We start from the raw sequence: 27,239 nt of genomic DNA, 5'->3' as shown, positions 1-27,239 counted from the left end.
TCCTGCTTTGTCTATAAAAGTACGTAACAATTTTTTTGTGTGCCTAACAAAGTGCAGTTGGGATCATCGTCAGATACAGCAACTATACAGGGGAGAATGGCGGGGATGAGCTCCCCATTATCCGGTCAAAACTGTTGTAGCGTATGCCTCTGACATCCTTTGACAACAACATATCATCACTATTCAAGCCTACAGCGTATTACACGGACGCCATGACACTGCGTTATGAACGTTTTGCAAATCTCAACAAATATCCCCAATAGACGACTTTATATTCTGTAACTGAGTAAGACAGGTGGGAAACAAAAACGGAGTTTATCTTAAGACGGTAGAGCATAGTATGCCTTTGTTTTTCACATACACCCTCAGGGCAAAGAGTGGTAAAAATAAAAGAAATAAAATCAGACAAAGCAAAACAGTGAAATCAAAAGATGTTCACGGCAAAAAAAAAAAAAAAAAAAAATCGAACCAATAATTATAACATAAACATGCCCAGAACATAATAGAGAGAGGGGGAGGGGGTGCAGTCTTGTACAAATGACTTTAAAATAACAGTTAAGAAATTAAGAAATACATTTTATCAAATAACAATTAAGAAATTAAGAAATACATTTTATCAAATAACAATTAAGAAATTAAGAAATACATTTTATCAAATAACAATTAAGAAATTAAGAAATACATTTTATCAGACAAAAAAGATCCTTCATATTCATAAATAACAAAAGCTTGAAGGTCAGTAAATGTTCTGAATAGCGTAGAATTGTAAGCCTACAGAAACACTGCCTCCAGGGTGATTACGGTGTGCAGAGCGAGTAAAAAGAAATACACACACACACACACACACACACACACACGCACGCACGCACACACATCCGCACCACCACCACTCCTTTGCTCCTTATCTATCTCGGTCTGTCTGTCTGTCTGTCTGTCTCCACCCCTTCCAATGACACAGAGAAAAAATTGCCCAGTCCGCCCAAAACGAATTACCTTGTGTATAAAAGAAAGAAAGGCATACAGAGAGAAAGACTCAATCAAGCCAGAAATACTGGTTCCTCCTGTTCCCCCTGAAATGGAATGGCCTCTGCTGCCGGTGGAGCGGTAACAAATGAAACGATTTACTGGCATGGAAGGAAATGACAAGCCACACACTCCCCGAACAGCAGTGCTGCTCCACACAGTCCTATACTGCTGGGGGTGGGGTCTTTGTCAGGGCTTTGGCAAGGCTTTGTTGTGAATAATTGAACAGTCTGATCCAAGCCTCTGCATGTACAGCAGAAAGGCTGCGGTGTGACGCCACTGTATGTCCCACTGGGAACAAATTCACCAGAAACCTGATCTGGATCAAATGCGAATGTTATTTTGACTGTACTGATATATGTTGTTTTGACTGTATCGAATTTTTTTTTTCTACCTTGACGTTGCCACTGAGGCTGCTAATCTTGGCTGTCCTGTTTATGACCATTCGTGTTCAGTGTCATTCATCCCAGTATGTTGTCAATTATTTTATCCATATTGATAATGTCTTCCGGTTGTTGTTGTTGTTTGCTGTTGTTGATGTTGCTACAGTTGTTCTTTTGTGACATTACCACTGATGATAACAGTCACTTTAGTCATCTTGATGATGACTTGTTGGTGACATTCTCACTGATGATAGCAGTCACCATAGCCATCTTGACAACCATGTGTTGGTGACATTGTCACTGATGATAGCAGTTGTAATGATGGATTGTTGGTGACATTCTCATTGATGATAGCAGTTGTAATGATGGATTGTTGGTGACATTCTGACTGATGATAGCAGTTGTAATGATGATTTGTTGGTGACATTGTCACTGATGATAGCAGTCACAATAGCCATCTTGATAACCATGTGTTGGTGACATTGTCACTGATGATAGCAGTCACCATAGCCATCTTGACAACCATGTGTTGGTGACATTGTCACTGCCATAGCAGTTGTTGTAGCCATCTTGGTGACCATGTGTTGGTGACATTGGCACGGAGGCCAGGAATGACCCCTTGTGTAAAGCGTTATCCTCCACTCCTGATTCTTTCTCACACTGACCACACCGGGCAGTGGTCAGCTTCTGAGGGGCAGGTAACTTATTTCATCAAGGGCAGACACGAATCATCTCAAATACATACAATTCAGCTAATTCAGGGCAGACAATTATATCTTAATGTATTTACTTATCTATTTTGTCTTATTAATTTATTTCATTTATGTATAATGTGTTTTACACAATCCTGGGATATGCTCTTAAGGCTTGATCGGCACGTAGGGTATATGCAAAGTCAGACATCTGTTACTCTTTTTTTTTTCTTTTCTTTTTTTTTTTACCACAGATGTGGTGCAGTGTATATGGATCTGTCGGCACTCTGTAACACCTTGAAACTGATACTGACTCAGGGGATGAGGAGGGAAAGGTGGAAATGAAAGTTTTGCAACCAAACACACACAAATACAGACACACATATACGTGTGCAGGCACTCGCACATACATATGCACATATGAGAACACAAACACGACGCATACACGTCACACACACACACACACACACACACACACACACACACACACACACACACACACACACCAGAAGCAATAACATAGACGGAGTAAAGCCGTCCCTGTCAACGCCTGTATTGGAACTGGTCTAAAGTTAAACATCGCTGAGTGACAGACATGTGGAGAATGTCTGTTGTTTTCTGAAGCCCCTCCCACCCAACTTCCCCGAGTTCATGCGTCTTGTTGATGTTGTCTCCGCGCTTTTCTGTCTCTCAAGACATTTGACTTGCACCATGACCCGACTTTATGAAATCACTTCTTTGTTCAGGAACATGGATGGAACCATGGACGATGGGCACGGTGATTGCTTGCTTTGAGCGGATGCTTTCCATCTCAGGGTCTCGGGTTCGATCCCGGTATCGGCGTCTGGTGGAAAAGGATGGCGAAAAGTTTTTCCGATATCCCAGATCAACGGTCAAGTACCTTAACCACCCCTTCACGTGCACAAAATCAAATACGCGCGTTAGACATTCCGTTATAATAATGTCAGCGCTCTATGAACTTGAATCACGAATATTTCCAGCATACCCCCACCCCGAAAACTGAGTATGGCTGCCTACATAGCGGAGTAATAATAATCTTACGCATAAATGCCCAATATGCGGAACGGTTTCCAAATGATTATCTTTTTTTTTCTTTTTTTTCTTCTTTTTTTTTTTTAATAAATAAATGAAGATGTGCGACAAGGATATATTATAAAAAGGCTTTTTTTTCTATTCAGAAACATGTATGGATCTTTTCTAATCCCCAAAGCACCCGATGCACCAACATACAATTCTCGGAATAGGACATCAGTGAATGTGTCTCTAAATGTGGGCAAAGGATCATGCAAAGCGAAAAATGAAAGAACACTGAAGAAGAATCCCCAAAGCCTCCTTACAAAAGAAGTTTTTTTCTAGACCCCCACCCGCACAACTACTCCCAACATCAGTAAACTAACTCCCACCCTCCCCCCGGGCCACCCCCTAACCCCGTCCCTTCCCCCTCCTATCTCTACTACTATACTGACGCGGTATGGACTTGCCAAGAGCTGTCAGCATGAACCGACTCTCAACTGGACGAGATGCGGATAATGACAGAGTGTTGACAGATCGCAAGCATGATGCGAACCACTGCTGATATGCACTTGGAGTGTGTGTAAAACCTGGACGTGGTTAACACTGTAACAGGTTTGTGGTGTGCTGGGGAGCAGCTGAAAAAAAGCCCAACAACGTTTTTCGTTCCAGTAAGAAAGAATAGCTCCGTCAGCTTGTAATGGTGAATGTCCATATACTGGGTGCCATTGGTTGAGTGGTGCATCAAACTGATTGCTTTCTTTAGTTTCAAGGTTCAAAAAGTACCTAAATGCCAGCAGTGAACGATCTGTTTCAAATGATTGGATCCACAACTGATAAATTTAACCGTCAAATAAATGGGGAAAAAATCGCCACTTGAGAGATGAGTAGTTTATTCATTAAAACAGGTATGTTGAATTTTGTTTGTATTACTTTATCATTTGATTTATCAGCGCAGTTATCTGGATGCTCTGTATCAGCATAGTTATTTATGACATTAGGCATTTGTTTTAGGTGCGTTAAAGGGAAAGAGAGGCTAAAGCCAACATTATCAAAAAGTTTACATTCCACGCAAACGTTTCTACAGAATACAGACTTAAACCATATCCGATCTGTTCGAGAAACCTGAGCATAGAATGGCCATGTGCAAACTTTGCATAACTGCACATGATCTCCACACAGAAAGGGGCACATATAAAGGAACAGAAAGAGTATGCAAAACCTGTGGTTGTATTAGAAGATGAGTGTCATTTCCTCGACAAATGTATTAAATATTATAGACATTTACGAGACGTTTTGTTAAACGATATAAAGTCTGAATTAACAAATTTTGAGAATACTGATTCAGTTAGTCACTTAGTGACTTACTTGCTTACTTACTTACTGTCTGGATCTGCATGTTTGCTGCATATCTGTTATGCATGAATGTATGTGCGTGTGTGATGTGGTGTGTGTGTGTGTGTGTGTGTGTGTGTGTGTGTGTGTGTGTGTGTGTGTTTATAATCTTCTATTCTTTTTTTTAATTATCTATTTATCTATTTATTCATTTAAAAAAAAAAATTATTTCATCTTTTGTTTTTCTTCTTTTTTTCGCAAGGCCTGAATAAGCACGTTGGGTTACGGTGCTGGTCAGGCATCTGCTTAGCAGATGTGGTGTAGTGTATATGGATTTGTCTGAACGCAGTGACGCCTCCTTGAGCTACTGATACTGATACTGATACTGTTCATGCCCTGTGGCACACACGGCCATCACCAGAGATCACCACTGCTGCCTGTCTCATGCTGTCTTTGCCGCCTTCCCCCAGCTATGGCCCAGTGTCGGTATTGTTGGGGTCGTATTTATCACGTCATTCATTTTGGATTCAACTTTTCTTCATCCCGTTTCCTCCGATCTTTTTTCTTCTTTTTTTCTATTTTTTCAAAGGTTTTGCTATGGGTTCCCACGGATTTTCAAAAATAGGTTATCTCGGATTTTGACCTATATTCTCCGCATTTAAATTTTTTTTTTATGGCACTGTGTATTTCTAATTTCTTCTTCTTTTTTTCTAATTCTTCTGGTATTTCTTTGTTTTGCTTTTTTTCTAATAATTACGAGCATTTTCTTTCTCTGTAGAAGAGGACATTTCATTTGTTTAAGTGAGTCTGACAGTTTGTTGTCCTCGACAAGTAGTAAGTTGTCCGAACCTGCTTGTGTGATGGTGTAACGAAACGGACATGACTCACAGAGCAAACATTTGTTTGAAGCACACACACACACACACACCTTTGATATCGGTTGGTGTTTATCATCACCCTGCACGAACGGATAATCAAAATTAAGGTGCACAGAGACACACCTTCGCCAAGGCCTTTCCTTGTACCAGCATTATGCACCACAAGAGCAACAACAGAGGAGTGCACACACACACACACACACACACACACACACACACACACACACACAAACACACACACACACACACACACACACACACACACACACACACACACACACACAAACACACACACACACACACAGAGTAAAGCGACCAGCGAGAGAGAGAGAGAGAGGGAGAGAGAGTAAAGCGATGGAAGAGGTGTGAAAACAGGACTCAGCATTGATTGTGGACAATGCATTGTTAGTGGGGACAGCGATGTTCAGGACACAGACAGCACTGCACACTGGTGGTTACGACAACCCGCGTTGTGCTCACTGCACACTGGTGGTTACGACAACCCGCGTTGTGCTCACTGCACACTGGTGGTTACGACAACCCGCGTTGTGCTCACTGCACACTGGTGCACGTCTGACACTCCTGTCTCACACTTTGCTTCCTTGTCCCGCCCCTCCCCCCTCCCTCTGTCTGTCTGTCTGTTTGTCTGTCCGTCTGTATCTGTGTGTGTGTATGTGTGTGCGCGCGTGTATGAAGCTCCCCAATCCTACTTATATAGAGGGATATATATATATATATATATATATATATATATATATATATATATATATACATATATATAATTATATACAAAGACATACTGCGATGAAGCAAATATAATCGGGGAGAGTGGGGAGAACAGAGATTTCAGGTAGAGGAGGGGGGGGGGGAGCGGGGGGATAGGGGGGCTGGGACGGGGGAACTGGAAATGTCTTCAGCTTACATGTAAGTTCGCCTCAGAAGACAAGAGGCCTTTGAATCGATAGACCGTGGGGGAACAGCTTTCTGTCGCGGACACGTGAGCAACAATGAACGGGGAGGATTAAACTTTTGGTCGTGGAAGTTGATCTTGTCGGTCTGTTCATGTTCTTCGTGAAAGAGGGCCATGATTTGTTCCCCTGCTAAACAGAGGGGAGGGGGGTTGGAGGGGACCACACTGGGCTGTATTCGTGGGGCTGTGAGTGCGTCAAAGAAAGGAGAACAGACAGTCCCTGCAAGGTTGTAGTTTGCTTGAGGTGCGTTTCAGACTTTATTTTCCCGGTTCCTACGGAGGTAGAAGTTGAAAATAAATGTTATAACGCGTGCGCGCGTTAGTGTGTGTGTGTGTGTGTGTGTGTGTGTGTGTGTGTGTGTGTGTGTGTGTGTGTTTGTGCTGACTGGTTTTGCTGTAAAGGAAAGATAAGATTTGATGTGATTGCACTGAATGATTTACTCCGCCTGCGCGCAGTGTGTGTGCGTTATTGTGTATGATCATGTGCATCTGTATCCCCTATTGCAATATCATAATCATCATCATCGTCTGTGTGTGTGTGTGTGTGTGTGTGTGTGTGTGTGTGTGTGTGTGTGTGTGTGTGTTATTTCTTGTGTGTGAACCTTTCCAACGCTTTCGCAAATGTTGAAAGACTCGGCCTGCCCATGGTGGTTGTATTCTTCCTCTGTTTTCCTTTGGGGCTGACGTGTCCACATAGTGAGTCAGTGTACTCTCTCTCTCTCTCTCTCTCTCTCTCTCTCTCTCTCTCTCTCTCTCTCTCTCTCTCCTTGTGCGTATTGGCGTGTTTGTGTGTGTGTGTGTGTGTGTGTGTCTGTGTGTGAGGGAGTGTGTGTGTGTGTGTGTGTGTGTGTGTGTGTGTGTGTGTGTGTGTGTGAGGGAGTGTGTGTCGTGTGTGTGTAACTTATGACAAGACAGTAAATCTTTTTCATCAGCATTTTAATTTCAAGTCACCATTTACGTGATATAAGTGTCTAATGGATGTGGACATGGAAAGTGGCATGATTTTACACATTTATGCGACCTACAACGATGACTATGCATAACGCCCAGTGCCATAATACAGCTATCAGATATTTCAAAATTGAAATTGTCTGAAACACACGCATGTTTTAGAGTTAACGCTTTTACACAATATGAAAAATATTCATGATAAAATACTCCGTCTTTAACAAGTCTTCATCCATAAAACTACCACTATTGACGATGCCGGGAAATGGCACAGTGGTGTGGAGTTGCGACAGACAGACAGACAAACAGACAGAGAGACAGACAGACGGGCGGACAAACAGACAAACAGACAGACAGACGAAGGTAGAGAGATGACTGTTCTTTTCTTCTAACTCTGTTTCAGCTGTCAACCCAGCCAACGACATCAAAGTCCAACGTTTGCAACTGAATAAAAAGTACACCCGAACTTCGACATACGGAGGGGTAACCACCATACTTCTCTCCCCTTCACGTTGTTCCCCCTCCACCTCTCAACCCTGTCGCTACCCAAACACTGACCTTCCATCCACGCTCTTTCCATACCCTACCCGCCACCTTCAGTTGTTTTTCAAGTGTTCACGTAGACGAATGTCATTCTCTTCGCGCATCAACGCCGCTTCAATGGTGACTGGAAAGAAGTAGGAAGGAGACAGAGAGACAGAGAGGGAGACAGACAGGGGAGTGGGGGGCGAGAACCTACAAAAGATCGACGCAGGGCGTTGTCTGCGGGCACAACGTGGAGGGAACAGAACGACACGTCAGCACTGTGCGGTGAACAGCAGTCACACAGCCACCTGCCCCGCCTCCCCGACACAACTGAGGAACGACCAACGTGTGAGCGAAATCCGTCTGTGGCAACCACTACAGCCACCACCACTGCCATGAAGACTTACGACACATGTGAGCAGCACTGTGGCAAAGGACAGCACTGTCGCTATGATGGAGACAGACACGTGACCCCGGAGCGCCATGTCCAGCCTGTTCAACGCTGGCTCACACAGAGCCACGACACACAACACGACACAAAGCAACTGGACGTCACAAAACAACTGGACGTCACAAAGCAACTGGACGTCACAAAACAACACAACTTGCAGGAACAGCAGCACGACACAGAGCACTCTGGAACAGAACATCGGCACGGTGTAAAACATCGCGGGTCAGAACACTGTTGTTGCATACAAGTTTCCTCTGACACACAGTTACAACATCGCTGTGATACAGGCCAACATGACAACACGAAACAACAGAACAGCACGGAACAACACCACAACCTGAAACAACCCTACGACATTCAGAGCGGGAAAGAAGGTTTGCTGCCCGAGAGTGCCGTTTTGGGTCAAATCATTGACAACGATGAGAAAGCAGTGGATGATATGATCAACGATGACTACGACGATGATGATGAACATGTGACTGAAGACGACGGTAGATGCTTAGGCAGAAAGAATATCGTGAACAACAGCTTTCTCTGTAAAGACAACACTGCCTGGAACGTGGTGGAGGGAGGAGGCAGGAAGGACTCTGCCAGAGTGAAGAACAACCAGCACTCTGTGAGTAAGCGGAGAGACGCCAATGGCAAGGGGAATGGAAAAGGAACTGCTCAGAATGGCGTGGTGAACAAAGACGATACTGGAAACAAGCCCAACACCGCTTATCAACGAAAGAAGATTCTCTCAGAGCATGAAGGCATGACTTCGGACAACAGTCAATATGACCAGTTTCTCCATGCCAGTAAAACTGGCAGTAAAAGGACTGGCAACGGTCTATCTCACAGTAACAACCACTGTGTTGTTTATCTAGAACAAAATTACAACAAACTTGATTGTCAAGGAAGAACTGATTGTGATAGTTCAAACTTTGCGAACCAGCTTGACAATAGATTCTCTGCTGTTCATGACAGTAATGAGCAACCACAGCAAAGCAGTTATGACGATGCGTTCAATACATCCATAACAACAGGTTCAGGTAGCCATGTCAGTTTCTCAGTGGCAGACACGTGCGCTGAGTCTGGACAATCTAAAACCAGAACCGTGAACGATAATGTCAGAGTGCATGAAGCGACAACAGAAAACGAAGGTAAGGGGAGCACAGCACATGCCCACAGTGAAGACAGTGACAGTACTGATCACACATACACGGACGGCCAGAGTAACGCTCTGACCACGAAAAGCCAGCTTGTTTCTGTTGAAAATAACAACAAAGAGAACCCGCTCAACATCAAGGGGACTGCAAACTTGTCCAACACGGCTGAGGCCCAGTCGCCTCTGGAGAACAACACCTCAGCCAAAAGCAACCCCCTTCGTGGCAACAAGTGGAAGAAAGCCTTCGCCTTCTGTTTTTTCACCAGAACGTTTCACAGACCTGAAAACAACCTCTCCATAAACCGCCCAGCCCGTCCCCATGGCACAATCTCTGACACTTTGCCGGAAGTACGTCACCAAGGGATTCTGCACACCGGCAGTGACGGCAGCTCACATCCCAAGACGTTGACGTTCCAGATCCCCAGTCCGGAAGGCGGGCAGCAGGCAGTCAACGGCACCACTGTGGTCCCCGCGGGCCGCGCCCCTGCCCCATCCCTCAGGACCCTGTCACAGCGGGTCTCTCTCCAGGCTCTCGCCAACATGGTGCGCGGCAAGTCCCCTCACCCCCCACCACCACCACCCCCGGCTAGTGGTCACACGTCCTCTGACCGGCAGTCGGAAGCACGAACCGTGTCCACCCCTCCACGCCTGTCAGCAAGTCCTGACGTTAACAAGACGTTTGAGCATGCGTCAGCTGACAGGAAGTCCGCTTGTTGTCTCCCTTTCTTGGAGAAGATTCACGACTGGTGGCAGAGGAACTCGTCCATTGAGGGCAAAGAAATCCAGAACACGCTAGTGGTGGGGGTGGCCTTCCAGCTAGTTTTCACCGCTCACTTTGCAATCCAGGTAACTCGTCTTGTGTCGGGCTCTGTGTGGTGTGTGTGTGTGTGTGTGTGTGTGTGTGTGTGTGTGTTATTTCTTGTGTGTGAACCTTTCCAACGCTTTCGCAAATGTTGAAAGACTCGGCCTGCCCATGGTGGTTGTATTCTTCCTCTGTTTTCCTTTGGGGCTGACGTGTCCACATAGTGAGTCAGTGTACTCTCTCTCTCTCTCTCTCTCTCTCTCTCTCTCTCTCTCTCTCTCTCTCTCTCTCTGTGTGTGCATATTGGCCTCTGTGTGTGTGTGTGTGTGTGTGTGTGTGTGTGTGTGTGTGTGTGTGTGTGTGTGTGTGTGTGTGACTTGTGACAAGACAGTAAATCTGTATCATCAGCTCTTTAATTTCAAGTCACCATTTACGTGATGTAAGTGTTTCCATCAGTATGAGCTGTTCCCATGTACCTCATCAAAGCAAGAAAAGTGACTACTGCTGCGTGTTTTCAATGAGAAATTTTCTTCTGATTGGATAGTATTTTTAGTGCTATTTTTTTATGTTAAATGTGTGTGTGTGTGTGTGTGTGTGTGTGGCGTCAAATCAGAAAATAGGAAAAACAAATAAAACTGCACGCAGGAACAAATACAAAAAAAAAAAAAAAAAGGGTGGCTCTGTAGTGTAGCGGCACGCTTTCCCTAGGGAGAGCAGCCCGAATTTCACACAGAGAAATCTGTTGTGATAAAAAGAAATACAAATACAAATACAAATCATATACTTTCCTCTTAGGACTGTTTAACATTTTGTTGACATTAAACCCAACAAGTAACTACAAAACGAAGAGATTAATTGCTCTTAATTCTAATTTCATTTAGTCTATAGCGCGCGCGTGTGTGTGATAAACACATTCATTTTGTCATGAAATACTTTGTCTGTCGACATTACATTAAAAAGAACTTAGACACAATAAAGCTGCTGTGTTTTACATTCAGTGTGAAGATCTGAAACAATCTACATAAGCATCAAGCAGTCGCTTGTCGGTAGAAGTGAGTTGCAGTGGCTTTATGCATATTCATACACACGGGTGGAATTGTGAAGATTCACCATTTAAGTTAACTCGCACTACGCATGCGCGTGTGATGTTACCACGATTATCTCGCCAAGCTCTTCCGGTTTCTAAATTTGTACACAAGTGCGAACAGAGAAAAGAAAAAAATCGTTGATTTTGAAAACGAGCGTGCGTTTTCACGGATTCCAACATTGAGAAGTCATTGTTTGGCTTCATGCCAAAGATATAACGCAAAGAGTTTTTCGAACAGGCTGGATATTAGTCAGTCAGTGGCTTTCCTAACGGGAACGTTTGAGGGCTTAATGGTTAATATCAAGCAATGCAATGCCGATCGATATGGGCTGTTTAAGATGGAACTTTGTTCCGTTTCCAGTACACAGCTTTCAGTTCTGCAAACAGTCGTTTCTGATGGTGAGCAAAAATATGATTTGGATCGATATAATGCAAGCACTACATACTGTAATCCCACGATTTCTCTCACTTTGAAGAATTTCTTTTTCTCTCTCATATTCTCCTCTTAGGTTTGCATTGGAAAAAGACAAGAAACCAACTCCGATGACAAAGGAAATATTTTTGATGAAAATAAAGGGGACTTCCTACGATTTGTAAGCCCACGATCTCCCGCAGTTTAGAGAAAACGTCGGAGGGGAGCGACCACGATTTCTCGCAATCCCACGATTTCTCTCAGTGAGATTGCGAGAAATCCTGGGCTTACAACCCTTATCCCCATCCCGATGCTCAGCGTTTTCAGTTTTGTTGTTCAGCTGGAATTGCACTTGAGCCATGGTGGCTTTGGCTCTTGCTTTAACTTTGTATTGTATTTAGTTTTGTTTTTGTTGTTTGATTTGGGTTTTCCCTTCCATTTTGTCTCCATTTAAAGACTATTCTGAACAGAAAAAAACATCAAGATAACTAAATAATCTTTCTCCACCACCACTACACTCCTCCTTCGACCTCCCATCGCCTCCTCCTCCCTACGACGTGAACAGAATCTTCAAAGCAGCTTGCACGAGGAGCAGTACCTGGGTGTCAGTGCCCTGGGTTGTCTGTACGCTGCCTCCATCTTCTCCAGCATATTTGCGCCCACCATCATTGGACTGCTGGGGCTCAAAGGTGAGCCGTGGTTTTTTGTTCGTGGTGTTGGCGGTTCGTGTCCACGTCCAATACCTGTGTCGTGGGTTTGGTGACTGGGAAGGTGTGTGATGACGCTTGCCTGGTTGCATACACGGACTGTTTGAGATTGGGGGTGGGGCCGGGAGATAGGGGAGAGGGGTGATGGGAGAAGGAAGAGAAAGGACGGACGAGAAAGAAAGGGGAGGGAGTGACATAGCGAGAGGCAGTTGGTGTCATTGTGCATGCTAGCACGCTGTGTGTGTGTGTGTGTGTGTGTGTGTGTGTGTGTGTAGGTGGGTGGCGGGAGGTGGAGGTGTGTGACTGTACCTGCAAGCATTTGGGTGTATGTGCATGCGCGCGCGCCTGTGTGTGTGTGTGTGTGTGTGTGTGTGTGTGTGTGTTTGTGTGTAAAAGTGTGAGTCTGTGAGTGAGTGAGTGTGTGTGTGTGTGAGAGAGAGAGTGTGTGTGTGTATTGTGATGTGTGTGTGTATGTGTGTGTGTGTGTGTGTGTGTGTGTGTGTATTGTTGTTGTTATATAATTATTAGAGAGAGAGCGAGGGGAGGGGGGTTACAAGGCGAGAAGCGCTGCGTTCAAGGGTAGTATTTTTGTAAGTTCGTGTTCTAGCAGAAAGGCCTCGGGTTGTGAAATGAAACGATTGACTGTCTACTGTTTCTTTTTACAAACACTTGTGCACCACAAGGTACGGAGCTCTCGCCATTGATGTACACGGCAGCATGAGGAAGCCTGACCAGTCCGTGTCCACTGGTCAAGTTTGCGGATGACAGGACAAATTACCGACGACGTGACATGATTACCGGAGAGAAAGTGACAGATTTTTGTACTGGTCTGATGAAAATTACCTTGTACTGGTCTGATGAAAATTACCTTGTACTGGTCTGATGAAAATTACCTTGTACTGGTTGATGAAAATTACCTTGACTGGAATGTTGGCAAAACAGAAAAGCTCGTAAGTGACTCAAGAAGAAAAAGAAACTGTGTTCAATAAAATTACTTAAAAAAAAAAAAAAAAAAAAAAAGGAGATAGACATATGCAGATATCTTGGTGTGGCACTTGACAATAAGTTGTTTCTTGGAATGAACATTCCACTGCTCTCACTAAAAAGAACAACAGTCGCATGTACTGTCTAAGAAAAAAATAATAGACCGTTTTAAAATATGAGATTTCCAATTGGTTTAAAAGTGGTAAGCATTTTCGGTTAATTTATACTGCATATCATTTCCTAAAGGATTTTGGTGTGCTGAATTCATTTATCAAATTTGCTACGTGAAATCTCGCTTCTTTTCCAAGATATAATTAGTTATTCAAAATGGCCGCCTCGCAGAACAGAAAACTCCTTCAGGCGTTAGTGGACACAAAGTTTAATGTTTATTTCAAATAATTATGAACCAAAATTTTAAAAAAAACAAAAACAAAAACAACAACAACAACAAAAACCAACATATAAGCATTTCAAACTTGTATTTCTCTTCGTAATTGTAAGGACTGGATCATCTTTATATCAAAATGTACCCCGACCCCTCCCCGCGCAAAGAAATGAAATAATGAAAATTAACATCTATGCCTTTTAGTTTTGATTTGAAATTCTTTGTCCGTGGGAAATGCAAAAACAGTCAAATTTGAGTTATCTGAATGATAATTACATAAGTAAGCCTTTGACTGACCAAACTAAACAGCAAAGAAATCAAACACAAAGAAGGTGGTAAATATAAAGAAGGTGCCAAATTCGTACTATTTTGTCTGAAGACAGATTCAGATTGCTGCTAGATTTTTTTTAATCTGTCAATGTTCTTGCACAACAGTACTTTCTTCTGTGCCAATTTGCTAAATCCAATAAAATCTCTTGATAAAGCAAACGCAGCCAGCAACGTTAAATTAATGGAACAGAGGCCTAACTTTTCACGATTTTCTGGTTTAATTCGTGTAGTTTAGCTTCAGTGTATGTGAATGAAAGAGGAACAATGCTTGCTGATAACAAGAGACTATGCTCTTTCAGTTCATGCTTTCAAATATTGCTGTTTCTGCAGACAGAGTCACCAGTGCTGCACTTGCATGCACCAGTACATTACAGTTTATGCTTTCTACTCTACAGTTACTCATTTGACACTGCGTTTTGCTGCAGCTAATGAGTTAAATGCAGGTTTCAGGCACTGCTGGAAGAGACGTCAGAATAGGTGCAAATGTGCCATTGGTTGTTGTTTTTTCCGGACTTTCTTGGGTCGACCACCGTTTTATTTTGTACATGAATTCATTATAACAATTCAGAGTAGATGGAAAAGAAAGGGGAAAAAACAAAGAAAGAAAAAAAATGAATACAGTGTACATTAACAATAACATCGTCATCATAAGTCATTATACTTATAATATGTTGTTCTATCAATTTGGTCAAGGTGGACACATTTTCATCATGTGTAACAGTGCAGTTTTATAACATATAATAGCATCAGCATAGAGTTATGGACACTTTGCTTCGCTAACGTAATGTGAAAAGAACACAACCCACACATAGGATATCTTATGTATGAACACATTTCCTCTAGTTTTCTATACGTGACTATATAAAACACCCATTACACAGTCATGTTAAACATTATTACTGCAGACACATAAGTGCACATGAATACACACATGCATATATTATTTACATACTCGCATACTTACACATTCACGTACATCTGTTCAAGTTTTTAAAAATAATAATTTATATATATATATCATTGAGCCTTCATTATTATTGTGCATTTTGATCTTTCTTAATATTTTGTTATGGGTTACTGTTTTCAAGAAGTTTTATATATGGACACCATTTTCTCATAAATACAACACTTAACATTTCCGTTGAATGCATATATCTTTCTACTTTATAACTATTTCTTAAATCATTCAAAAAGTGCTCTATACATGGTTTAATCTTATTTATTCTGCATTTATAAACAAAATATTTTGCAACAAGAATAATATAGTTGAAAGTTTCATCTATTTTTGTAATTTCATCATTTCCAAATAGAACTAATTCTATGTTTAACTTAACTTTTGAGCAAGTATCACATCTTTCTTTTAAGACGTTCTCTAATTCCTTCCAAAACAATTGAGAGAACTTGCAAAACCATAGATAATGTTGTACTGAATCTATTTCATTTTTACAGAAATTGCACTTGTCACTGTTTGTAATACCCATTTTCTTCAGAATTTTGTTTGTAACTAAAATGTTGTGACAAATTCTAATTTGAAACCACTTTAATTTTATCTCTTTTACTTTTTTTATTTGCTTCATGGTGGTTACCCAATTAACGATGATATCTAATTTTTGCTCCCACTTAACAAAAGAACTTATATTGTAAATAAAGAGTGGTTGAAGAAGTATATCATAATATATTTGCGAGCCTTTCATAGTAGAGGATATTAAGTGTAGTGCTTTCGATTGTTCATTACAGGTTTTATCACTTAGATAAATATTATGTGTAATTAAGTAACTTTTTATTGAATGTATCAATCCCATATACACTAAATAATTTACATTAATATTATATTTTTCTGTAAAGCATGTGTAACTAAGGAAGCACCCATTCTCATCAACAACATCTCTAACCAGATATATATTCTTATTTGTCCAACATTTGTAGTGGATTGTATTGTTACCAACTCTAAATTTGTCGTTATAAAAGAGGGGCTCTGCAAGTACCTCGTGTGGCTCTTTTAATTCTATTTGTTTCGTAAAATTCGTGTATGCCTGAAAAACATCTTTCCAAAATTGGTTACATTCGATAGTCAGAAACTTTTTTGAACCATAAAGATGTAGTGAGTTAATTTCTTGGCATTTTATAAGTAAGATTTTCTTCCACTTTGGTGTTCCTGTGTATAATTTCCTTATCCATGTTATCTTAAGAGCATGTATAAACTTTTTTATGTCTGGTATACCTATTCCTCCATTTGCAACATTATGTATTGAGTATTTTCTTTTAATTTTATCTGGCTTTTTATCCCATACGAATTCATAGCATAGTCTCTGTAATTCTTTTATTTCTTTGTCTGGAGGGTTTGGAAGAAGAATCCATAAGTATATTAGCTTTGAAAGTATGAGAGATTTGAGAATAGCAATTCTACCGAGGGGTGTGCATATACGTTTTGACCAAATCTTGAATAATTTGTTTGCTTCTATTAATTTGTCCCTTGTGTTCACTTCAGTTATTTTTGATAGATCGTTTAAAAACCATATACCTAAAATCTTGAATTTGGGGGGGTTCCATTTCATATTCTTTTCTGGGAGATACTTCCTTTTCGATTTTCTCATACACCCTAACCAAACATTTAGCGTTTTATCATAATTTATCTTCAGACCTGAAAATTCTTCAAATCTATTTAGTGTTTCGAATAATTTCTCATACGATTCTTTATCTCCCTCTAACGTAAATGTTGTGTCGTCAGCAAACTGACTAATTTTAAATTCGGTGTTCAATATGCTAATGCCTTTAATACCCTCATCTTCCCTTATCTTGCATGCCAGAATCTCAGAGCACAATACAAAGAGGTATGGCGAAATCGGGTCTCCCTGGCGGCACCCCCTTTGTACTCTGAAACTCTGGGATACCTTACCATTTACTATGACATATGACTTTATATTTCTATAAAAAGTGCTTACCCATTTACATATATCTTCTCCAAATCCAAAAGCGTTTAAGACCTTTTCAAAGTCTATTGAAACTAGTAAGCCTGAAATGTCTTCTTTTTCTAAGTAATGCATGATGTCATATAGTATTCTTAAGTTATCACCAATGTATCTACCTGGAATGAAACCTGTCTGATCTTCATTTATTAACTTAGGCAGGACTGACTTAATTCTACTAGCTATACATGCTGATCCTATCTTATAAATAACGTTTAACAAGGATATAGGCCTCCAGTTTTTTAAGTATTCCCTTGGTTTATCCCCTTTTGGCAGGCATGTAATTAATCCTTCTTTCTGTGCTGTTGACATTTCTCCACTTATAAATCCTTCATTCAGTGATCTCACAACAAAAGTCACTAATGTCCTTCCAAAAAAATTTGAAAAAATTCACAGTCATTCCATCTGTACCTGGACTCTTGTCGTTTTGCATTCGTCTGATAGCATCTGTGGCTTCTTGTCTTGTAATTAATCCTTCTAGTTGTTTTGAATCTGTCTCATCAAGTCTTGGTAAGTTGTTTACATAATCACTAATATCTAAATCTTTTACATTCTGTTCTTTGTATAGGTCTTCATAATAATGTCTTGTCGCCTTTAGTATTTCATCTGTTTCTGTCAGTATATTACCTTGATCTGTAAATAACTTTAACATGTGTTTGCTGATAAAGTGACGTTTTTCAAGATTACAAAAAATATTTACTTACTTTTTCACCCTGAGATGCCCATCTTGCTTTTGATCTTAAAGCTATCCCTTCCATTTTCAATTTCCTTAACTGTATGAGCTCTTCCGTCTTCTCCTGCAATTCTCTAATTATATTATACGACCGAACTTCCTTTTCTAGTCGTTGTATTTCCTCTTCTAACATTTCCTCTTTTTCTATTTGTTGCTTTTTCTTTCTTATTCCAAAAGTTATAGTTTTTGCTCTTATCTCCATTATCAACACATCTAAAAAGAGCTGGCTACTTATAGTAAACTGAATTTCATCATTCGGGATATTACATATAGTTTCTCGTGTGTAAGGTAATACTGCATACTGTTCCTTTATTTTCTCTATTGTTTCTTTCACTAACTTAATATAATCACTGTCTCAAAGTAAAGATGAGTTAAATTTCCAAAAAGGGTTTCTTTTGGGTTCTGTATTAAATACTAAGTCAACTTTGACTAAAGAGTGGTCACTTCTATAACCGTACAAAATATCAGCGTCTTTAACATCAGTAACCAGGTTATCTGAGATCAAGAAGAAGTCAAGACGGCTTTGTTGTAAGGGAGTTGGTCTCCTCCAAGTGTATCTTAAGACTTCAATATTGAGTTCCCTCCATATATCTACTAACTGTAAGTCATCTATCATCTTTAAAACTCTTTCTTGTGCTCCCCGATTATTCACATGCTTATAATTGTGGTAGTCTACGTTGGGATTCATTACTAAATTCCAATCCCCTCCCATTATGACGTTAGAAATTTCTTGCTCTTCAACTTTTTTCTGGATTTCTTCAAAAAATATAGGGTCATCTCTGTTAGGGCCATAAAGGTTTACCAATAGAATTTCAATATCAAATATGTTTAAGACCAAAATGATATAATTACCATGAGTATCTGTAATGGGTTTTTTTAATTTTGAACTGAAAGTTGTTATTCAGCAAGATAGCTACTCCTCGTGACCTAGAATTATTAGATGAAAAAACACATTCATAACCCCATTCAGTCCTTATTTGTCTCTCCATCTTTTTTGAAAAGTGTGTATCTTGTAAAAAAATAAAATGAATATTGTTTTTGTCTTAAGTATTGTAAAACATCTTTCCTTTTTTGAAAAGCACCTAGCCCCTGGCAGTTTAAGGATGATATTTTTAGACTATTCATGAGTGAATTGTATATTGGACCACACATATTGCACCATTAATATTTCAAAAACAGTTTTCCACCTGTACCATTTTTTTCTAATCTAAGAAATGAAAAAAGAACAAGAACGATAATGAATTCCTTGTTCTTTACAAACTGAAGCATCAGACACTCAAATATTTGGCGAAAGTCAAATGAAATATATGAAAAAGAAAGAAACAAGACAAAATATTTTCCGTTCACACAAAAATACACATACATTGGCAAAGAAGAAAAACAAACAAGTAAACAAAAACAAACAAACAAAAAAACAACAACAGACACCTGTTTTCCTCTGACCATTCTTGGCGATCAGGGAACACAACGTCGCACAACTTTTGATTTCATAAAGCCGTATTTCACGAAACTCCTTCCCATTCTCGTGGAAAGTATTTTTTACAAGATGTGTGTGTGTGTGTGTGTGTGTGTGTGTGTGTGTGTGTGTGTGTGTGTGTGTGTGTGTGTGTGCGCGCGCGCACGCGCGCGCGTGTGTGTACAAAACTTGTAAAAATCGTGCGAGCGATTTTGTCTTCTCTTTTTCAGATTTTTTTTTAAACAAATTAGCAAAACTCAAAACAACTAAGACAATATTCACATAACATTCGTGCCAGTATGCTCTGATTTTTTAACTCACTCGGAGATCCCGAACCATCAAGGGAACCTGGAGCACGTGCAACACAACCTTATTCACTTCGCCCGCAGTCACCTTTGTGAACAAGTTCGCGCGAACGTGTGTGTGTGTGTGTGTGTGTGTGTGCGTACGTGTGAGTGAGTGAGTGAGTGAGTGTGTGTGTGTGTGTGTGTGTATGCGTGCGTGTAGCGGGAACGAAAACATACATAATCAGCTAAGCATATATCTCAAGAGCATGAGCAAAGGCAGGCCACACCTGCGACCCGACCTGCTCCAAGATTCACAACAACCAAGCACAACCATCACAAATCGAATAGGTCATGCACAGTGATTCACAACACAAAAAGACTGACTCATCGCAAAAAGCCAAACACAACCCCACACACAAATCGGACAGGCGAAAAAATGAACCAGATGATTAATGGACAAGCTAACACGCGTACTTTAATCCTCTACTCCCCCCCCCCCCCGCCCCCCCCCCCACCCCTCCCCCCCCCCCACCCCCCCCCACGCCCCCCCCCACACACACACCCTTCTTTTTTTCTTTTTAACTCTTCCCCACCCCCTTTTATCTTTTTTTTTTTTTACACTTCCATCCTTCCTTCCTATCCTCTTCTCCCTGCTCCATTTTTCATAAGTTTCAGTTTCAGTTACACTTTCTCAAGGAGGCGTCACTGCGTTCGGACAAATCCATACACGCTACACCACATCTGTTGAGCAGATGCCTGACCAGCAGCATAACCCAACGCGCTTAGTCAGGCCTTGAGTGCATGCTTACATATTTGTGTACCTATGAAAGTGGATTTCATTTTACGTAATTTCGCCAGAGGACAACACTCTCGTTGCCATGGGTTCTTTTTCAGTTCGCCAAGTGCGTGCTGCACACGGGACCTCGGTTTCTCGTCTCATCCGAAAGACTAGACGCTCAGTTTGATTTTCCAGTCAAACTTAGGAGAAAGGGCGAGAGCGGGATTCGAACCCACACCCTCACGGACTCTGTGTATTGGCAGCTGAGCGTCTTAAGCATTTTGCCATTTTTCATAAAGCAGTGGCTTGTTGTTCATCGGTGGGAGCAGGGGGGCGGGGGGGGGGGGGGGGGGGGGGGGTAGAGGGGAACGAGTAGACACATTTCTTTTTGCCATTCGTGACTTCCGTTGTAACAGAATCGACCCTGTGTGTGTGTGTGTGTGTGTGTGTGTGTGTGTGTGTTTCAGACTGTCTTCGTGTGCGCAAAGGCTTATGTTGAGTTATTTACACAAAGCAAAAAAAATATAATACTAATAATGACAATAATAGATAACTAGAAAAAAACAACGCACATTTTTAGCACTTGAACCTGTCAAAAAAACAAAACAATGCACACTTTTAACACGTGAACCAGCCAATCAATGATCAATCAACCGTTCAGTGTGTAAATCGACCGGCTGGTACCCATAAAGGCAAAGTAACAAGATGCATGGCATAATTCCAACCATAGGCGTACAATTTCAAATGTATTATAATTTCCATACATAATTAGCATGTGGTTGGGGGCGGGGGTGGGGGGAGGGGAGAAAAAAAGAAAAAAAAAGAAAGAAAAGAAGAGACAATATACGTGTTCCATTTGGCAACAACAGCTGTCAAGACTTAAAAAAATAAAAATAAAAATAAATAAATAAATAAAATAAGAAATAATACTAAGGATAAGAAATGAAAAAAAACAAATCATAATAATAAACAAATAAAAAGTATGAATGAATTGCCGTGATCAAAACAGCGACATACACAATGAAGATTCAAAAAGGGCTTTGATTCATGAATCGTTAAAGAACATAGTTACAACGTTTGCTGACTTTGAACGTCTGAATTTGAAAGTGTGTGTGTGTGTGCGCGCGCGTGTGTGCGCGTTTGCGTGCGCGTGTTTGTGTGAGCATGCGCGCGTGTGTTGGTGGGCTGATGGGTGAGTAGGTGTTTTGGTTTGCCTTCCGTCCAAGAATGTCTACGGACGTATGATTGTGTGTATATCCATTTTTCACAAACACATTTTCAAGGTAGTACATCATGGCATTAAATCCTCTATCAGTTCAAAGTGACCAAAATGGTAATGAAACAATCATTAGTAAATAACAAATAGCTCAATCAATCAATCAAGACAACAGTAAATCAACCAGCAAAATTTGACCCAGTTGAACACTGGACAAGCTAACACAAGTATTTTAAGTGTGTGTGTGTGTGTGTGTGTGCGCGCGAGCGTGTGTGCATGCGTGTGTGTTGTGTGTGTGTGTGCGCGCGTTCATGTGTTAGGGAGAGAGAATAAGATGATGGATCAGAGCACATTACTGTAATTAGAACATGTAACACACAAAACAACCCTTTCGGACACGATTTACATTGACTGCCAAGAGACAGAAAATATAATGAAACTGCATATCTGTGGTTTTTTGTTGGTGTTGTTGTTGTTGTTGTTGTTTTATGTCATAGCTCTGGTAAGTTCATTATCAATGTTCATATCAATGTCAAGCTTCAGAGTCCTACCATTTTTCAGCTTTGCTAGAATTTTTCCATTCGACGACCATGCTGCTAGGGTTGCTGAATGTTGACTGGCTTTCTGAAGCAGTCTGTAGTTGGCCTGTGTCAGGTCTTCTCCCACTGACACTCCGCTTTGCTTCAGTTTCCGTCACTCTGCGAGCACCGAGCTGCGAAGTCTCCTGGAGTGGAACCTCACGATGATGGGCCGAGGTCTGGGTCCAAATGTGCCATTGTTGATGGTCCATCCCATGGTCTCTGGTTTGGGCAGCACTGGGCGTTGTTTGTCAGCTTGGTTCCAGATAAGTGCCTGGTAATGTGCTCGCATGATATGGAACGACAGGGCGTCGTGTGTTGGTGGCAAGGTTTCCAAGGGTTGGGCTCAAGCAAACAGATCTGACCTTGCATCGTCTACGGAAGCAGTGTCCATGTTGTACACTTTACAGATGAAGGCCTCAGCATCAGCACACGCTTGGTGAGACAGTTCACCTCTTCCAAGTGTTGCAAGGAGCTTTTTGATGACTTTCAAGCAAGATATCTTGGTATGGCCAGCCAGGAACGATGTCGTATCACTTCCAGTAAGTGAATGAAATGCCGGTAAGACACTGAGGAAACTGTTGTCAGAGGGAAGTTGATCTACAATGGTGTGGATTGGAATGTACTTTCTGTTCTTTGACGTTCTCGCTTTCATCCACACTTTTAAGCATGGCATTTTGTTGAAGTGGGCAAGGAGAAGGACCAGCACATCCGTATCTCGTGCAGCAACAACGCTTGAAGCTTGGCTCTTCACACAGTGAAGAATAAGCCGAGTGTCGGCCTCCTCGTGTTTGGCTTCTAACTCTTCAGTGTTTACATCAGGAGCTGAAGACTCAACCTGCTCTTCATCACTGAAGCCACCAGAAACTACAATGATCTTGTTTTCAGGGAGGAATCCTCACCGTCATCAAAATCTCCATCCCTGCAGTAGAAACAAGCAGATCGGGAAAAGAGGAGCTAGAGCATCACACAGTCAAGCTGCTACTGCCCAGCGGAGAACTACTGATCACCAACTGCTACAGCCCTCCAGGCACAGCTCTAGCGCTACACAAAGTGAGACTTGAAGCTTCCAGACACCTTGTGGTTGGAGACTTCAACAGCCACTCGCCAAGCTGGGGCTATGAGGAAATGAACTCACGTGGTGAGGAAGTAGAGGACTGGATGATGGACAACAAGCTCATCCTCATCAACCATCCAGAGGACAAACCCACCTGCTACTCCAGAGCATGGAAGACCTGCTCAACGCCAGATCTGGCCATCGCCACAGAAGAGGTTCAGCGACTCACCTCCAGAACAGGGAGGAGTACGGCAGCCAACATCCTTGCAGACTTTTACAGAGAGGGCAGCACCACAACACTCCCTGAAGCCCGAGTGCAGGAAGTCCAGAGGGAGATCAAGGAGAAGCTGAAACAGCAGAACCCTAGTCAGTCCATGATGACAGCCTTCTCCATGGCCGAACTCAGTGCAGCTATCAGGAAACTGAAGAAAAAGAAAGCCCCTGGGAAAGACGGCATCCCGAATGACATGATCAAGAACCTGGGACCTGTAGCCAGACAGAAGCTCCTCTTGATCATCAACCAGTCCTGGGACACAGGGAAACTTCCAGACCAGTGGAGAGAAGCCATCATCGTCCCCATCAGAAAGAAGCAGAAGGATAAGACTAAGAAGTCCAGCTATTGACCAGTCAGCCTCCTGAGTTGTCTGGGCAAGGTGATGGAAAGGATGGTGAACACTCGACTCCTGAAACACCTTGAAGAAAACCACCTGCTCAGCAATACCCAATCAGCCTACAGGAAAAACCGCAGCACCGAAGACCAGCTGGTGTACCTTGCACAGGAGATAGAGACTGCCTTTCAAGAAAAGAAGAAGGTGCTTGCAGTCTTCGTGGACCTAACCAAGGCCTTCGACAAGGTCTGGAAGGCAGGACTTCTCCTGAAGCTCCTCAACAAGAAAGTGGAAGGGAAGATGTACCGCTGGATCCAGGATTTCCTCCAACACCGCAGGGCAAGGGTAAAACTCGACGGGAAAACCAGCCATCGGGTCACTCTACAGCAAGGTGTGCCGCAAGGAGGAGTCGTTTCCCCTACACTTTTCCTCATCTTCATCGACGACATCGCTGAGAAGATCTCCAAGCATGTCTCCAGAGCCCTCCACGCTGATGACTTTGCTGCCTGGAGTGCTGCGGAATACCTCACGTCCGCCAGCCACAGAATGCAGGAAGCACTCAACCACGTGGGAACATGGGCCTCTGCCTGGGGAGTAGACATCAACACCACCAAGACAGTCTCAGCAATCTTCTCGCTGTCACCGATGTCAGAAACCTCCCACCTCAAACTGAACGGAAAGCAGTTGAAACAGGATGACACGCCAATGTACCTGGGTGTGAAGCTCGACAAGCGATTGACATGGAACCCCCATCTCAAGGACATCGAGAGACGAGCAACCAGAAAACTGGCCATCCTGAAAAAACTCGCCGGGACCTCTTGGGGTGCCAACAGCAGCATACTGCAGAGGGTGTACACTGGAACTGTCAGGCCAACCCTGGAGTATGGCAGCACTGCCTGGGCCACGGCATCAGCAACCAACACAAGCCGCCTGAGCAAAGTTCAGAACGCAGGGCTACGGCTGATCACTGGCGGGATAAAGACGACTCCAGTTCAGGCGATGGAGAAACACACAGGCCTCCACCCACTCGAAGATAGACGAGAGGAAAAAGTCTTCATCCACAGCGAGAAGCTCCTGCGCATGCCAACTCACCCAATGCACGAAAAACTGAAGCACCCAACAAAGAACAGACTGAAGCGGACCAGCTTCAACCACCTCTCCAAGGCCCTGCACCGCCAACATGAAGACCTGCTGCCCTCGTCCCCTGCCGAGATGGAAACACTCCCCGACTTCGAGGAACCGGCCGACCAACTGGAAGGAGTCTCAATCATCACAAAAGTCCCTGGCATCGACCAAAAGGACTGCCAAGCCCCTCCCCTGCTGAAAGCTCTGACATTGGAGATGATTGAGACTCGGTACAACCCCAGCGAATGGACGCACGTCTTCACAGACGGATCCTCGGAGGGAGCGGTGAAGAATGGAGGAGCAGGCATCTTCATCAGGCACACAGATGGAAGACTGACCCCTGGAGCCTTCCCCACAGGAAGAATCTCCTCGAACTACAGAGCGGAGACAGCAGCACTACTCCATGCTGCACAAGGCCTCAGGACGTCAGTCAACCCACCACCAAAGATAGCCTTCTTCACTGACTGCAGATCTCTCCTGCAGGGACTCCAGTCAACCAGAAACGAACAGCAGCTGACAAACATCAAAGCAGCCCTTCATGACCTTTCAAAACGGTCAACTGTCACTGTTCAGTGGGTTCCTTCTCACTGTGGGGTCACGGGGAACGAAAAGGCCGATGCTCTCTCCAAGGCAGGCAGCAAAATGAAGCAGTTCAGCCACCCCGTGACCTACAGAGAGGCCAGGACCATCATCCACAACCGTTACCAGAACCAGTGGAAGAGAAGGCTGGGTGCAAACAGTGGTGTCGATCCAGTCCACCAGCTCCAGAGACACCAGCAGACAGTCCTCTTCAGACTGAGAACTGGCCACTGCCGACTACTGAGTCACCTTCACCGTATGAAGATCGCCCACACTGATGAGTGTCCATGTGGCACTGGACCCCAGACCCCTGAACACATCCTCCAACACTGCCCAACCCATGAAGCTCTACGGCGTCAAACCTGGCCAGGGGGCACAGAGCTACAGGCGCAGCTTTGGGGAGACCGCCACGACCTGGAGAAGACCGTGGGTTACATCGTGGCGACAGGGGTGACCGTCTGACGCAGCCAAAACATCGAACGCAGAAGAAGAAGAAGAAGAAGGGGTGCCGGAAGGATCAGTTGACGAGACAAGAAATTAGCCAGGTCAGCTTTGTTCTCTGCGAGGGCAATGAAGCTTTTCCACTTTGGTGGTAGAGGGACTTCTCTCCTTTGGATCTCTCTCCTCACTGGTACTGCATGCTTGCCTTGTTTCTGTCTGGTGCCACTCTTGATGGACATTTCATAGTACCTGTCAAACACAACATCAATTCGAGTGAAGACAGCGCCACTCTGAAGAACAGATTGTGTCAGCTAGGTCACCGAAGGTCTTGGCATTTGGTGGCTTTCCAATTGCAATCACAAGTGCTTAGCCATCAATAATGAGTGTGGGTTCTTCTCCAAGGTCAGCTGGTTGAGGGTTTGGGGGCAAGGTGTGTCACCAATCACAGCATCTGCCAAAAGGGATTTCTGACCAGAAGAGAGATTGCCAGTCATTTCTGCTATAGCAGCTGGGGCAGGAAGAACCTCATGCTGTAGTATGTCTTGCAGTTTGACGTCTCTTCCAGCTCTGTATGCCGTGACAAGTCGCTGCAGAAACTTTCTGTCGGTCTGGATGACTTTCTGTGCACTCGTATTGGATTACTTTTGTTCCACTTCGAACAGGGATGCAAATGTCAGGCATTTGTTCCTGTGCAAAGTGTCTCTGAACTGCACTTATTGGTCATTGCAGATAACAAGCCTTTCTTCAATGAATTTGATCAGCTAGCCATGACCCCTTTCCTTGACTGTCAACAAATGTTCAGTGATGTTGCTGGGGATAACGTCCTTTGTTGCAATGTTCTGCAAGTCTGTGGATACCTCGTCTGTGAAGAGCTTAAAGGTTTGCAACGTGTTCAGCAGCATATTTTCATCCCTCAGATCAAGCTTCGTTGACTGTTATAACAACATGGTGTTGACCAAGATGTCTGGCGATGTGCTTGCATCTCAACAAAACTGTGTGAAGCGTATTAAGTTGATGGGCTGGCGCTTGTACGATTGGCATGTAACCAGCTGTCGTCATCTCAAGTGAAAAACATCGCCGTGACTTTCATTGAAGTGGGTCCATCCTGTCTCAGAACGCTCTTCAGTGTTTTGACGTTTCATAAAGAATGTCATATCTTTTGCAACGGCTTGACGTACCTGATCACACCTTTCTCTGGGAACATCAAACCACTCTTTTTGAGCCACTGTTGTTGGCTGGGTTTTCCCTTCAAGCATTCCAGCAGGCCAGACTTCCTCCATTACTTCTGGAACATCAAGTGTAGTTGTTTTGGAAGGCTGCATAG

At 42.9% G+C, this 27,239-nt stretch overlaps 1 protein-coding gene across 3 annotated transcripts in view; it reads left to right on the top strand.

The window, feature by feature from the left end:
• The window catches only part of LOC143274865 (uncharacterized), a 71,755-nt gene that overhangs the window by 14,252 nt on the left and 30,264 nt on the right, over positions 1 to 27,239 (top strand). For all 3 annotated transcript variants that reach the window (XM_076578825.1, XM_076578826.1, XM_076578824.1), the window contains 2 exons: positions 7,665 to 10,230; positions 12,251 to 12,374. In XM_076578825.1, the coding sequence (XP_076434940.1) occupies positions 8,182 to 10,230; positions 12,251 to 12,374 (2,173 nt within the window). In that variant the 5' untranslated portion in view covers positions 7,665 to 8,181. The remainder of the gene's footprint in view (positions 1 to 7,664; positions 10,231 to 12,250; positions 12,375 to 27,239) is intronic.

This window comes from Babylonia areolata, chromosome 29, assembly GCF_041734735.1.
Source record: "Babylonia areolata isolate BAREFJ2019XMU chromosome 29, ASM4173473v1, whole genome shotgun sequence".
Taxonomy (NCBI): Eukaryota; Metazoa; Mollusca; class Gastropoda; order Neogastropoda; family Buccinidae; genus Babylonia; species Babylonia areolata.
Note: the sequence above shows the minus strand (reverse complement) of the source record. Positions and strands in the feature narration are given on the sequence as shown.